Genomic DNA, 14,422 nt, shown 5'->3' on the forward strand with positions numbered 1-14,422 from the left:
TGGACCAGTCTCTCAGCCTAACCTACCTCACAGGATTGTTGTGGGGATTAAATGAGAGAACCATGGACACCACCTTCAGCTCCTTTTAGGAAAACGGTGGATATAAATGCAGTAAATAAATTAATCTCTGGGTTAGATTTGAAGAAGTCTGCTGGCAAAGCTTTCTGGTTCACCATTGCTTAACAATGGCAACAACAATATTGAGCCGCCCTGAGCCCGGTTTTGACTGGGGAGGGCGGAGTATAAATTTTTTTAAATTTATTTATTTATTTATTTATTTATTTATTATTAATATGCTCCTCCTCAAATTATACTGTTGAAATGAAGAGAAGTGGTGGTGGTGAGTGGGAACAGGAGTCTACTTTTGTGTAGAAGGACAGTGAACTCAGTTCAGTTTTGATACTCAGAACAAATCCCTGGGATCGTAATTTGTTAGCTCTAAATGTGCTTCTTGCACCTGGTGATAGTTGGTGGATCTAGTAGATCCCCACCAGTCTGACGTTCGCCCAGCCCTCCCCTAGGATTGGTAATGAAAACATGTGGAAGATAAAGTGGCTTAAAAGAACGCATGCTCTGGACTCTCAAAAAACAAAAACCAGCATGGAAATAGCCAAGACCCACCTCACCCATTGCTACAACTGAAGAGCTAGAGCAGCCCAACATTTAACAAACTCAGCTCAATATTTAACAAATTCAAAGCACGCACTAACAATTTCACTGCATTTTATGCGAGGCCACTAACTGATATCACAAGATGAAACCCATTATCTACCTTCTGGCTAAACCCAAATCTGCCCTGAGCCAGAGTTCACTGATAATAATGGAGCAGCTTGGCCAGTTGGTCCTGGGCCAAGTGGCCATTCCTTGTTATCTTTAGAATATCATCATCATCAACACCCCCACCACCTTCATCATCATTTGAATCACCTTTTATATCAGTTTCATTATGAATGACAATCATGCAAGCCATGATTAAAAGCAATACAAAAACTAAAGATAGATTTAAAAGCAATACAAATAATACTCAATCTTCATCCAGCCGGAAAACAAGAGGTGCTGTTCCACAAAATGGGCTGTCCCACTGAAGGCCCTGCTCTGATTTGCTGTGGAGCAGGATTCTGATGCAAAAGAGTATTGTGCCGCCTTAAAGGCACAGGTATTGGTGTGCTTGGATGGACTTTCACCGTTTAAAATTTGAAAGTAGCAAGATTTCATGAATTACAGCTCCTTAATGAAAATTAACAACGAATCAAACTGGAGCTTATGCATAGGTTTACACACACACACACTTGATGGCTCACATGTTATTGGCTAATGCAGGATCAAATATTTTGAATGTAACCTCATTGGGGCAAGCACTTATTTGGCTCTTGAAAGCACCATGCACATTGATGCTGCACTATATTTATTATAATCACCATCAATATTAATAATCACTGAGGTTGTTCTCTGATTGAGAAATTATCTGCAATCAATTGCTTCACTAAAGTGGAATTGATTCTGAACCAAATCCTGATTGGTAAGGGACAGGCAGTGTTTTCTCAGATAGTACATCAAGCTGCAAATCGGTTGTGTGGCAGTGACCTCGGAAGTTCTTTTAATTTTAAACCCAAACTTCTTGCTCTGAGCTGCTTTCTGACCTGCACACCTCCCTGGGATGCTGAGCCCCTTTGGCTGTAAAATGGGTCAGGAGACCTGGAAACCTGGTGAAATCTGGGACAAAGCAGTACTGCAGAATCACATTCAGCAATGTATAAGGGTTTATATTTTTAAAAAGGAAAGGGAGATGTCAGGCACTGAGCACGCAGCCAAGAACACTTTGGAGGTCAAGGAGATTGCCAGGAGAGATGGAGTAAGGAAAAACGAGGTGAAGAGAGGAGGCAGTTTATCCAAGTGGCAACCTCTTGCTCCCAAGGCATGCTGGGCGAGATGCTACAAAATATTTATAAAGGAAGCAGGGGAGGGAAGGAAGGTGAGAGCAGCACTGAAAGCCCAGTCATGGGAATATATTTTCTCCTGTTTATTTATGGCACATCCGCAGGGGCTATCTCACATTCTGGGCCAGAATTTATGGAGATTCTCAATGGTGTTTGTGGAACACACCAGACACCTAGTATAGACAAGAGACTCAAGTTGTTAGCTAGGAAGCGCAAATTCCACCTTAGCCATGAAGTTGCTCGGCGGCTTTAGGTAAACTGTTCTCTCATCTTCCTTTACCCATCTGCAGCATGGCCAGAATATTGTCCTACCTTATAAGGTTGCATGTTTTGAACACTTATATAAATGCTGAACAACATCATTATGCACAGAATTTAAATTGTGTTTCAGGCTAGAGCTGGTCCTCAGAATAATATGGTCTTCTCAAGTCTTCTTCAGACCAAAGGCCCAACTAGCCCAGCATCCTGTTGTCAGAGTGCCCAAGCACCTATAGGAAGAACGCAAGCAAGAACTGAATGCCACAGTATTCTTCCCACTTGCAACTCCCAGCAACTGGTAAAGCATAGCCATCCTGGCTATTAGCCACTGATGGTCTTCTCCTCCATGAATTTGCCTAATCCTCTTTTAAAGACTTCTAAGTTGGTGGCAATCACTACTTCTTGTGGGAGAAAGTTCCATGAATTAACTGTGCTGCATGAAGAACACCACCTTTGTCTCTCTAGGTTCTAGTACTATGAGACTGGTAGAAAAACTTCTCTCCACTCTCTTCATACATAATCTTACGCACCACTATCATATTCACCCTTACTCTCTTTTTTCTAAATGGAAAAGCCCCAAATGATGTAACCTTTCCTTATAGGGAAATTGCTGCACCAGGATCCTAAACCATTTTTTCCTTGCCCTTTTCTGAATCTCTTCCAGCATTCCAAATGTGGTCTTAACATAGATTTGCATAGCAACATTATTATCTTGACAGGCCCATCAAGCTATCCATTTCAGACTACCTTGGAAGGTGGTGGACTCTCCTTCATATTAGAGGATTTTAAGCCAAGGTTGGATGGCCATCTCGCCATGGATGCTTTAGTGGAGATTCCTGCATTGCAAGGAGTTGAACTAAATGACCCTCAGGATACCTCCCAGCTCTACAATTCTATTGTTCTATGACCCTGTTGTCTCATTCAGGGTCATTCACCACCAGTTCAGACCACCACCACCCCAATGAGTGAGTATGTGAATTATGATTTTTTGTTTTGTTTTTCCAATGCACGTTACATTTGCTTACATTTGTTACTACCCATTCACCAAGCTTGGACAGATCCTTTCAAAGCGCCTCACAATTCTTTTAGTTTTAACCACCATGGACAGTTTGGTATCATCAGCTACCACACTGTTCACTACTAATGCCAGATGATTTATGTAGAAGTTAAAAAGCACAGGTCCCAGTACCAATCCTTGGGGACTCCGCTTTCTACATCCTTCCATTAGGAGAACTGTTTATTCCTACTCTCTGTTTCCTGTTTCTTAACCAGTTACTTATCCACAATATAACCTCATTCCTAAAATAAAAGCCATGGGGAAGACACATTTAGTGAATCGTTCTCATTTACAGAACCCGCACAAAATTCTGTTGAAGTTCTCATGGGGTGTAGTCAACATACCTTTATTCAGAGTAGGCTCATTGAAATGAATGGGCCTAAGTTAGCTGGGCGGCTTCCAACAAAATATTAAAATACAGAAATCCATCAAACATTAAAAGCTTCCCTAAACAGGGCTGTCTTGAGATGCCTTCTAAAGGTTTGGTAGTTGTTGTTCTCTTTGACCTCTGGTGGGAGGGCATTCCACAGGGTGGGTGCCACTACCGAGAAGGCCCTCTGCCTGGTTCCCTGTAACTTGGCTTCTCGTAGCGAGGGAACCGCCAGAATTCCCTCGGCGCTGGACCTCAGTGTCCGGGCAAAACGATGGGGGAGGAGACGCTCCTTCATTTAAGTGGGTCTACTCTGAGTGGCGCTGTGGGTTAAACCACAAAGCCTAGGGCCTGCCAATCAGAAGGTCGGCGGTTCAAATCCCTGCGACGGGGTGAGCTCCCGTAGCTCGGTCCCAGCTCCTGCCAACCTAGCAGTTCAAAAGCATGTCAAAGTGCAAGTAGATAAATAGGTACCACTCCGGCGGGAAGGTAAACGCTGTTTCCGTGTGCTGCTCTGGTTTGCCAGAAGCAGCTTTGTCATGCTGGCCACATGACCTGGAAACTGTACACCCGCTCCCTCAGCCAATAAAGCGAGATGAGCGCAGCAACCCCAGAATCGGTGACGACTGGACCTAATGGTCAGGGGTCCCTTTACCCTTTACCTTTACTCTGAGTAAAGGTTACTTGACTACAACTCAACAATTCATTACAAGTTTTTTTTTCTAAAATTAATTTCATTATTCACACTATTAACAAATCTGTTGTCATATTTAGGTATCACACCTGTTGATGATTAAAGTATATTTGTTTTCTAATAATAATTATAAAAGGCAAGTGCTTTTAAAACACTCTGCAGTTACATGACAATACGTGATCAGCCAATTGACCAAAATCTTTTAGGCTGTTTGAACACTAATTTCTCACAAGTAAGTGCTGACCAGTTACTTATCCACAGTATAACCTCTCCCCTTATTCCACGACTATGAAGCTTACTCAGGAGTTTTGCGTGAGGAACATTTCAAAAGCTTCTTGAAGATGTAAGTTCTAAAAGGTTAGTGAGGCAAGATTTAGCCTTCACCAAGACTTCTTCTGCTATCTGCTTGGTAACTGTATCTGTAATAATGTTTTCTACCAGTTTGCCCCTCCCCCTCCCCAAAAAAGCCGGCCTGCAATTTCCTGACAACAGTCCAATATGTCCATTTGGAAATGGAGGTCCGCAGAATGACTTCATGGATTGTTACTTTAAAAGGACCCTCTGTGCCTGAAACAACTCCCAGAATGCATGTCCATAATATCCACAATTGTCTCAAATTCTAACAAGCCACAAGGAGGGAACAGAAAGGGCCAGTGCACCTCAAGCCCAGAAGTGTCCAAATGCCACATTTCAAAGAAAGTACAGGTGAAACTCGGAAAATTAGAATATCGTCAAAAAGTGCATTTATTTCAGTAATGCAACTTAAAAGGTGAAACCAATATATGAGATAGATGCATGACATGCAAAGCAAGGTATGTCAAGCCTTTATTTGTTGTAATTTTAATTATTTGTCATTAGGCGGGTCAATTATAAATGTAATGTAATTAATGAAATGTAATAGCGATGTTTATTTTTGTTTATTTTGTGTATTATTGTAACTATTTGTTTTACTACTGTGGAATTTCCAAAAGAAAGCATTTGTAAAAATTAAAAGAAAAAGAAAAAATAAAAAGTTGCATTACTCAAATAAATGCACTTTTCGACGATATTCTAATTTTCCGAGTTTCACCTGTACAAAAGTTAAGAATATTGTCAAGGGGAAACAAATTAGGAAAGGGATAACTATACTTAGGACACCTTTAGAAACATCTGGTATAACAGTGCTTCAAAAATGAAGAGGATGACTTTTGGAAGAAGAAAGCAAAGAGAGGTAGGAAGCAAAGTATATTGGATAACTGAATCTGAAAGCTTTGAAGCTTCTTGGGAAAAGGCTTGGTTTAGATACTTTCATACACATGCCAACAGCTAGTGGGCAACTAAGAATTGTGGGCGCCTCTTCTTTTCTCTCCCTCCCTAGGATTCTTGCTATACAGAATTGCATTTAAATCAGGTTCCCAGCTATTGAACTGGTCCTGCATCTTAAACCATATAGAAGTGAAACTATGTTCCTGTCTGTGGTATTTGGGTGGCTGACGGGAAAACCTTCACCAATTGGCTTTCTATGTGCCACAGGGCAGTAAAGCAAGCTGGCAACTGCTGCATATAAACACCAACTACTCTTGACTTATGATTCTATGTTCATAGGTTCATAGAATCATAGAGTTGGAAGGGGCCCTGAGGATCATCTAGTCCAACCCCCTGCAATGCAGGAAGATGCAGGTGTCCCTCATGGGGATCGAACCAGCAACCTTGGCATTAGAGACATGCATCTGCATTGTGCAGATCAGAACAATCCAGCCTCATCTAGACTGAAAAGTTTCTGCGAGGATGATGCTGTCATGGAAGACACAGGCCTCATCAAAACGAGAGGGCAATATTGGGTCAGTTGCCTCTAAGTCCCCTCTCTGTAATCACCACTACCACCAAGGTAGCTGTTTTCCCTTCATCTCAACTTTGCCCAAACTAGTTCCCACAGGTACCCTTCCATGGCCTGCAGGTAACATGTTGGTGGGGCAGTTCTCCCTCTTTCAGTAAGTACACCATCTAACTTCAGGGAAGGCAAGGCATGCTTAGGAATTCTTCCCCAAGCAATTTCAAATTTGCACATTAATTTCCTCGGAATTCTACTTCAAGCACACCCTCTAGTGTTCTGCTGCTAGACGACAGCCAAGCTTGCCAAGGATCCAAGAAGTCCTAGGGAAAGCCCTGCTTCTCTTGAGGCAGGGAAGCAATTGGAGGAGCATTAGGGGAGGTTGGGAGAGGCAGCAAAGGGACCTCCCTTCTCCCGGGTCACCTCCTCATCAGTGTGATATGCTCTACATGGAGACAAGAGAGAAGCATCCAGGACCCTTAGCGCATTATGCATAAACTGGGTGTGAGAAGGGGAAATGGGGGCAGTGGTGGAGAAAGTGCATTCCTCTGAAACGGAGAGAAGAGCGACTCTCAGATCTCGACTGTATAATGTCACAACCTCTGAACCAAACATAGATATTTTTCCTTCCCTGGGGGGTGGAAGAGAAGGGCGTAAAAAAAGTGAAGATTAACGTAAGAAAAAAGTAAGAATTTGCCAAGCGAAGCAACTTACGCACAGGGAGGCCGGCAGCATTTCCATCCTACCTTTGCTGTCGCCATATCAGACGCCTCCATATTTTCTGCTTGGCCTATCAGTCAACAAGATCATTGAGAAGGAGGTGGGGGGGCAGGGGAGGAAAGAAGGGAAAATAAGACATGAGGACGTGGTAGAGGAGACGACACACAGTTCTATAGGGGGGAGGGGGGAGAAATGGAGAAGGGGCTGGTGGAGCAAGAAAGCGGCTCTCCCCTGATCTCTGAAGCAACTCCCAGCGAGGGGAATGGAGGGCACGCCAATGCCATAAATCATAGAATTGTAGATCTGGGGAGGGGAACCCAAATGGTCATCTAATCCAACTGCCTGCAATGCAGGAATCACACAGGGGACACATAAGCTCCTGTGGTAAGCTGTAGACAGAGATGGCCAGATGGAGTCAGAGAAGCTGTTTGAGAAATTTCTCAGCGCTTCCCTTGTAAGAAGAAGAGGTTTTGGCCTGTTGTCGGAAGAACAGAGGCACCCTCCTTTCCCCTCCACATGCCCTGTCCCCTCTGAGGAGAGGACATATGACCCGCTTCCCCCTTTCATTGCAAAGGGAAGGAAGATCAAGGCCAAACATTCCTCAGCTATGAACTTCAGAAAACGGGGAGGAGGGGGGGAGGCAAATGTGGAGAAGAGAGAGGGATAGGAGAGTAACCAGGAGGCATGTGAAAGGGGTGTTCTGGGGAGAGGCAAGTAACAAGGGAGTGGGGTGGGGGACAAAAGGGAGGAGTGCCAGGAAAGCCAGAAAGGTGCAAAGGACTCGGCTGTGGGTGCATGTTCAGAGATGCTCTTAACAAAAGGATCCAGTGCACGGAGGAAGGAGGTGAGGTTTTGATCATACAGTACCACACTCTCAGAGGGAGGAAATAAAATAAAATACACTCACCTCACCACCACCCACCTCCCTTTAAAAAAAAGAAAAAAAGCCCACTTGGAAAAAGACTGGTCCTTCCCTGGGAGTCTCGCCTCACCCAGTTTGCCCTGGCCTTGAAAACATCAAGTCATCATTCTAAGGGGAAAGTGTGCCAGTTCAGAGTATTGAGAGGCTTCTGCATCTGCAGCGGAGGATCTGCCTTTCGCAGTCCATCAGGCCTGACGAGATTGGACGAGCAAAGATGACTTCACACAGCCTCATTCATCATTCGAGGATTCCTGCCCAGCAGGGACAGAGCTCCTCTCCCGTCCATGGGGGCTGTGATTCTCCTTCCTGCCCTACTTTACTACAGCAAATCAATGTGGGTTTCTCTGATACCCGCCAGCTGCGGGAATGGATGAGTTTGACTGACCAGAAGGGTAAGCGCAGACCCAAAGAATGGACAGCGCCTAGAGGGGGAGATGGCAGAGGGGGGTCTGATCACTGAAGGAGCCACTGCTGGAAGATGTTGATGTGCTCTCTCTCTCTCTCTCTCTCTCTCTCTCTCTCACACACACACACACACACACACACACACACACACAGACACATACACACTGCATAGGTAAAGGTTCTAGCATCTCTGTCTCTCCCTCCCTTAAATCCCTCTTCACAACACATCTCTTCCAGGAAACCTCATTAGTCCCCCTCACCAATGACAACAAAACCTGCACATGTGTAACCAAATTGGCTTCTCTCTTCACCTCCCTCTTAGTGTTTCACATTGTCTAGATTGTAAGCGCTTTCGGGCAGTGACCTGCCTTTTCGCTATAGTACCAGTACATTGGTGGTGTAAACATCAGCAGGCAGATACCCCAAATCCTACACTCACAAAAGGTGCCTTTAACTAGATGGAGTACCACCTCCAATCTGCTTTATTATTGCATTTATTTCCCATCTTTGTCTGCAAAGGCACTCAAGATGGCAAACATAGTTCTCTCCCCCTCCTCAATGAATCTCCACAACAACAACCACCTTGTGGGGTAGGCTAGGCTCAGGCAGTGAGCGGCCCAAGGCCACCCAATGAGCTTCCTTGGTAAGTAGGGATTTGAACCTTGGTTTCCCAGGCCCTAGTCCCAACCCTCTAACCACTACACCACGCTGTCTCTTTCTATGTGCAGTTGCAAAGGCACAGCATGCATTCAAATAGCCATGTTGGGAATAAGAATTACACCCAAATGCACACTACCCAATCCACACATATACATATTGCAGTCTTTAGCAAAGACTCCATACAGAAGAGTATGAGCAATGAGACTTCCCCACCCTCTGCCCTCCAGATGCTTTGGGCTATGACTCCCAACATCCCTGACCACTTGCCTTGCTGGCTTGGGCTGGTGGGAACTATGGTGCAAAACATCTGAAGAAGGTAGAAGAAGGCTGAGCAATGAGTCATGGAGTATCTAGATGGCATTAGACAGGTCACCATCCCTCAGTTTCCCATTCCCAAATCTGTAGTTTGGAGGCACTGGCCTGATTTATAGGTTTAGGGTACGTACAGTCAATGAATGCTGCATATATGCTAAGCATTACTCTAAGCAGTGGCTAGAGATAATACTATTGGAGGTTCTGTGCAAGTTGGCCAGAAGTAGATGCAGCCTCTGTAACACAGAGAGAGATGACATAGCACTGTGGCAATGAAGCATAAAGAAATCAATGGTGAAAAGTTTTAGATAAATAGCCCAGATTTGCATAGGCACATTAGGGAAACCACATTTATTTAAATCTAGATCAACTTTCCTAAGCTGGCTTGGTCACGTCCACAGAATGGAAGATGGCAAGATCTCCAAGGAAATGCTCTCTGGGGAGCTGGCTTCAAACGTGACATGAAGGCTGGCAACATTAACCCCGTCATGTGGGAACCCCTTGCAGACTAATGCAGTCAGGTTGTGCATCCACAGCAGTGACCAAAGGCTGGGAGGTACGCGGAGAGAAGAAAAGCCATGGTACAGCAGCACAACCAGATGCCTTCATCTGCCCCAACTGCAACAAAACTACAGTCACAGCAGGCACTGCAACCTTCCTCACCCCCAAAGGTGCACGCCTTCATTTCTCCCGAGACAAATGGATGCCAACAACTAACTTGCCTAAGTAACTACCAGCTATTAGTGTGTGCTAATGGTGTAAGTTTTCCCATAAAGCTATGGTTTTCCCAGTAGTGATGTATGGAAGTGAGAGCTGGACCATAAAGAAGGCTGATCGCCGAAGAATTGATGCTTTTGAATTCTGGTGCTGGAGGAGACTCTTGAGAGTCCCATGGACTGCAAGAAAATCAAACCTATCCATTCTGAAGGAAATCAGCCCTGAGTGCTCACTGGAAGGACAGATCCTGAAGCTGAGGCTCCAATACTTTGGCCACCTCATGAGAAGAGAAGACTCCCTGGAAAAGACCCTGATGTTGGGAAAGATGGAGGGCACAAGGAGAAGGGGATGACAGAGGATGAGATGGTTGGACAGTGTTCTTGAAGCCACCAACATGAGTCTGACCAAACTGCGGGAGGCAGTGGAAGACAGGAGTGCCTGGCGTGCTCTGGTCCATGGGGTCATGAAGAGTTGGACACAACTAAACAACAACAATGGTGTAAGTACGAAGAAAGAACTAAACTAGAGTCAGGGTTGCTACAAACTTTCACTTAAAATGCCAACTATTAATTCATTCAAAAACTTGGTATTTAGATCTCTAGCATACTTTGGTACATTCCTGAAAGCTGAAGGTTTGAGTCACAGCTGTTCTCATGCCCAATGGTTGTCATGGTGGAGTAGACAGGTACATATAAGAGGAGGGGAATATGCATGAGAGAGTGTAGCACGCCCTGACCTCACTCTGCTCCTATGGGCGGCTCACCCCACCCCTGGGCGCACCTCCCCAGGCACCCGAGTGCCTTCCTTCGCCGCTGCATTCAAGTCATAGCACTTTACCCTAGACCAGTGGTTCCCAAAGTGGGCAGTTCTGCCCCCTAGGTGACAGTGGGGAGACACTAAGAGGTAAGGAAGCAGCAGGGCAGTGCTGGAGATGTAAATGACTATCAGACTTCGAAAAGCTGGCATGCCTGGGTCAAGTTCATCCATTCTGTTGAATTAAACTAAATTGTTTAAATTGGATTTGGAATAAATGTGCAATCAGTTGTGATCAGTTTGTTCCTCTCATGCTGCAAGACCTGTTGCATTATGGCACTGTGGCTTTCTGACATCAGTAAAAAGGTAAAGGTACCCCTGACCATTAGGTCCAGTCGCGGACAACTCTGGGGTTACGTGCTCACCTCACTCTATAGGCCGAGGGAGCCAGCGTTTGTCCGCAGACAGCTTCCGGGTCATGTGGCCAGCATGACTAAGCCACTTCTGGCGAACCAGAGCAGCACACGGAAACACCATTTACCTTCCCGCTGGAGCAGTACCTATTCATCTACTTGCACTTTGACATGCTTTCAAACTGCTAGGTGGGCAGGAGCTGGGACCAAACCACAGGAGCTCACCCCATTGCAGGGATTTGAACCGCTGACCTTCTGATCAGCAAGCCCTAGGCTCAGTGGTTTAGACCACAGAAATTTCAGTGGGTGTCGTGTAGCACAACCACCCACATCACTGGAGATTGCTACTCCCCCACATTTTTTGCACATGCCTGCTTCTGTCCCCCCCTCCCAAACATTCCCTCATGAAAATTGCAGGAAAGAACCATATGCCAGTGTACCACCCCAAATTTTGTAAGTTTACTCCTGTGATTTTCCAGGTTGGTGGTATTGCAATCACATTATTTCTGGAACCAATTAACACAAAAATGAGTGCTAAACTTCCACTAGATTTCCAGGAGCTGTTTTTGCATTGTGTGAAAGCTCAAATATAATGCAGAAATCAACAGTCAGTGAAACATCGGGGAAACAGAATGAACTGCTGTGTGAAGAAAACATCATTGATAAGGCAAAGAAAAAAGAGCCTTAAAAGGGACCAATATGGGTAAAAGACAGGAAGGCATGTTTCATAAATTGCTGGAACTGGAGGAATGCCTAGATAAAAGTGCTGTTCTCTGAAATCAGTGTATTGCAGTCCTAGAATTTCTGTGGCTAAAAGAACACACTTGCAACCACAGCATCTTTGAGCTGGGAGCTTCCTCTCCTTCATTTGGAGATGTCTGGTAAGAAAGGAGGATTCTGTGCGGTGCTGCAGCAGCTGAGAAATTACATGATGCTTTCATCAGCGGTGCATGATGGGAGCTGTAGTTCCAGGCATCAGAATAGCAAATCAAGGACGGTATGCACTCCAGATGGATAATAGTTTTGCCTTCTTACTGGACTTCATTGCAAATAATCCTGAATATTATATTATTGACCGTTTGACAGATCTGCATACATTCACATTTTGTGTTCCTCCCCCCATATTATATTGAATTACCTTTTTGTGTTTTGGATATGGGCCATGTCTGCCTTGCCCTCATCTAAGTTTTGACAAACCTACTTACTCCTTTAAAGCAGGCATAGGCAAACTCTGGCCCTCCAGATGTTTGGGACTACAATTCCCATCATCCCTAGCTAACAGGACCAGTGGTCAGGGATGATGGGAATTGTAGTCCCAAACATCTGGAGGGCTGGAGTTTGCCTATGCCTACTTTAAAGGTCTCATATGTAGGGCACACCAATCAGGTAACCAGTCAAATACTGTCAGCTGACCACCTACCATACTCCTTGACTGTGGTAAAATAATCTACAAAGCCAAAAATGTCAACTGGTATTGTTGGCAGTTTAATCCTTTTTAAAACTACACCATGGTGCCATTTGGCAGGAGCGAAGAAAGCTTGCCTGCCCTGCAGTCAGGAGCAAACACACCAACATAACAAAGATTCTCCCATGCACCAGCTGCTGGATACATAGACATCTTCACAGAAGAACAGGATTTCAAGCAGTTATCAGTGGTGAAGCTCATAACCTGACACTGTCTATGACTCCACCATGCTTGCTACTGGAAGCAAGGAATACCTTCCTCCCTGTGACCTCAAAGTTTGCTCTGCAAAGCTGATGTTGCTTGAACAGCTGGCGTCTTGACTCCTAAGCACAGCTGCCATTCAAAACTGACTTTGTTTGTTTGTTAATTGTTGCCATTAACTACTTGTTTTGCTTTAAATTTATTTTTAGTTTTCTCAATTGCAGCTGAAGGGTGACTTTGAGGTCCTAGAATAAAAGCCACACACTCAGTGAATCGTTCTCATTTATAGAAACAATACCAAATTCTGAAGTTCTGGTGGGGTGTAGTCAACTTACCTTTATTCAGAGTAAAGGTAAAGGGACCCCTGACCATTAGGTCCAGTCGTGACCGACTCTGGGGTTGCGGCACGCATCTCGCGTTATTGGCCGAGGGAGCCGGCGTACAGCTTCCAGGTCATGTGGCCGACATGACTAAGCTGCTTCTGGCGAACCAGAGCAGCGCACGGAAACACCGTTTACTTTCCTGCCGGAGCAGTATCTATTTATCTACTTGCACTTTGATGTGCTTTCGAACTGCTAAGTTGGCAGGAGCTGGGACCGAGCAACGGGAGCTCACCCTGTTGTGGGGATTCGAACTGCCGACCTTCTGATCGGCAAGCCCTAGGCTCTGCGGTTTAACCCACAGCACCACCCGCGTCCCTTATTCAGAGTAGGCTCATTGAAATTAATGGGCCTGTTAGCAGTGTCTATTAATTTTAGTGGGTCTACTCTGAGTAAAGGTTACTTGACTACAACTCAGCAAATCATTACAAGTTTTTTCCCCCCAAAATTAATTTCATTATTCACACTATTAACAAATCTGTTGTTGTATTTAGGTATCACACCTGTTGAAGATTAAAGTACCTTTGTTTTCTAATAATAATTATAAAAGGCAGGTGCGTTTTAAACACTCTGCAGTTACATGACAATACTTGATCAGCCAATTGACCAACTGTTTGAACACTAATTTCCCACAAGTGCTGATCTGAGCAAGCAATACAAATTATCCCCCCTTCACCGTCCTAAGTGATACCCCTGACTCACCCCCTCACTGGATTGACCACTGTACTGGGTCAGCAAAGACATAAGGTAAATGCAAGGCATGCTTTCTCTCACCTCCCTGTATGTGTAAAAATAGCTAGCCAGGTAAGGGCTAAAAGGCAGCTCCTAGGGGAGCTAAACAACCTATACCAGCATCCAGGACACACAAGCAGACCTAGATTCCACATATTTGGGTCACCCCTTTTCTTAGGGCATCTCAGCCTGGGCATCGCTTTCAAAGTTGATGGAGCATGCACTTTTAAAAACACAGAGATCTCTGATGACCCTCAATTCATCCAAAGGAGCAATAAAAAGCAGACGATATATAGTATATGGGGTTGGGGGAGGGGGTGATGCAGCAGCAAAGGGTTACAGCAGAAGGTTTTAGACCAGAGGAGAGAAAAAGGAGGGATGCAACAACAGCAAGAAGTCCATAGAGGTTTACAGGACAAAATCGGCAGCAAGCAGGGTGGGCACAGCCAGCAGTTGGGAGAGAAATGGGAGGTGGCAGAGGAAGGGGGGGCTGATTAGTAGTGTTTGGAAAGGCTGACCTTGTTATGGTGCATGGTGTGTTGGGGTTAGACATGATGCCATCTTATTATCCCCAGAACTCACAGAAACAGACTTCCAAAGGGAGCAGGAAGCGAGT

At 45.0% G+C, this 14,422-nt stretch overlaps 1 protein-coding gene across 10 annotated transcripts in view; it reads right to left on the bottom strand.

The window, feature by feature from the left end:
- Positions 1-14,422, bottom strand: part of GRAMD1B (GRAM domain containing 1B) — a 163,685-nt gene that overhangs the window by 104,335 nt on the left and 44,928 nt on the right. The window contains exon 3 of one of the 10 annotated variants that reach the window (XM_060268294.1): positions 6,845-6,916. The exons of 7 other annotated variants lie outside the window; for them this stretch is intronic. In XM_060268294.1, the coding sequence (XP_060124277.1) occupies positions 6,889-6,916 (28 nt within the window). In that variant the 3' untranslated portion in view covers positions 6,845-6,888. Of the gene's footprint in view, positions 1-3,985; positions 6,917-14,422 lie in introns of those variants that run through there. 2 more of the 10 variants (XM_060268293.1, XM_035138807.2) reach the window with 2 other exon arrangements.

The sequence above is a fragment of the Zootoca vivipara genome, chromosome 15 (genome assembly GCF_963506605.1).
Source record: "Zootoca vivipara chromosome 15, rZooViv1.1, whole genome shotgun sequence".
Lineage (NCBI taxonomy): Eukaryota > Metazoa > Chordata > Lepidosauria > Squamata > Lacertidae > Zootoca > Zootoca vivipara.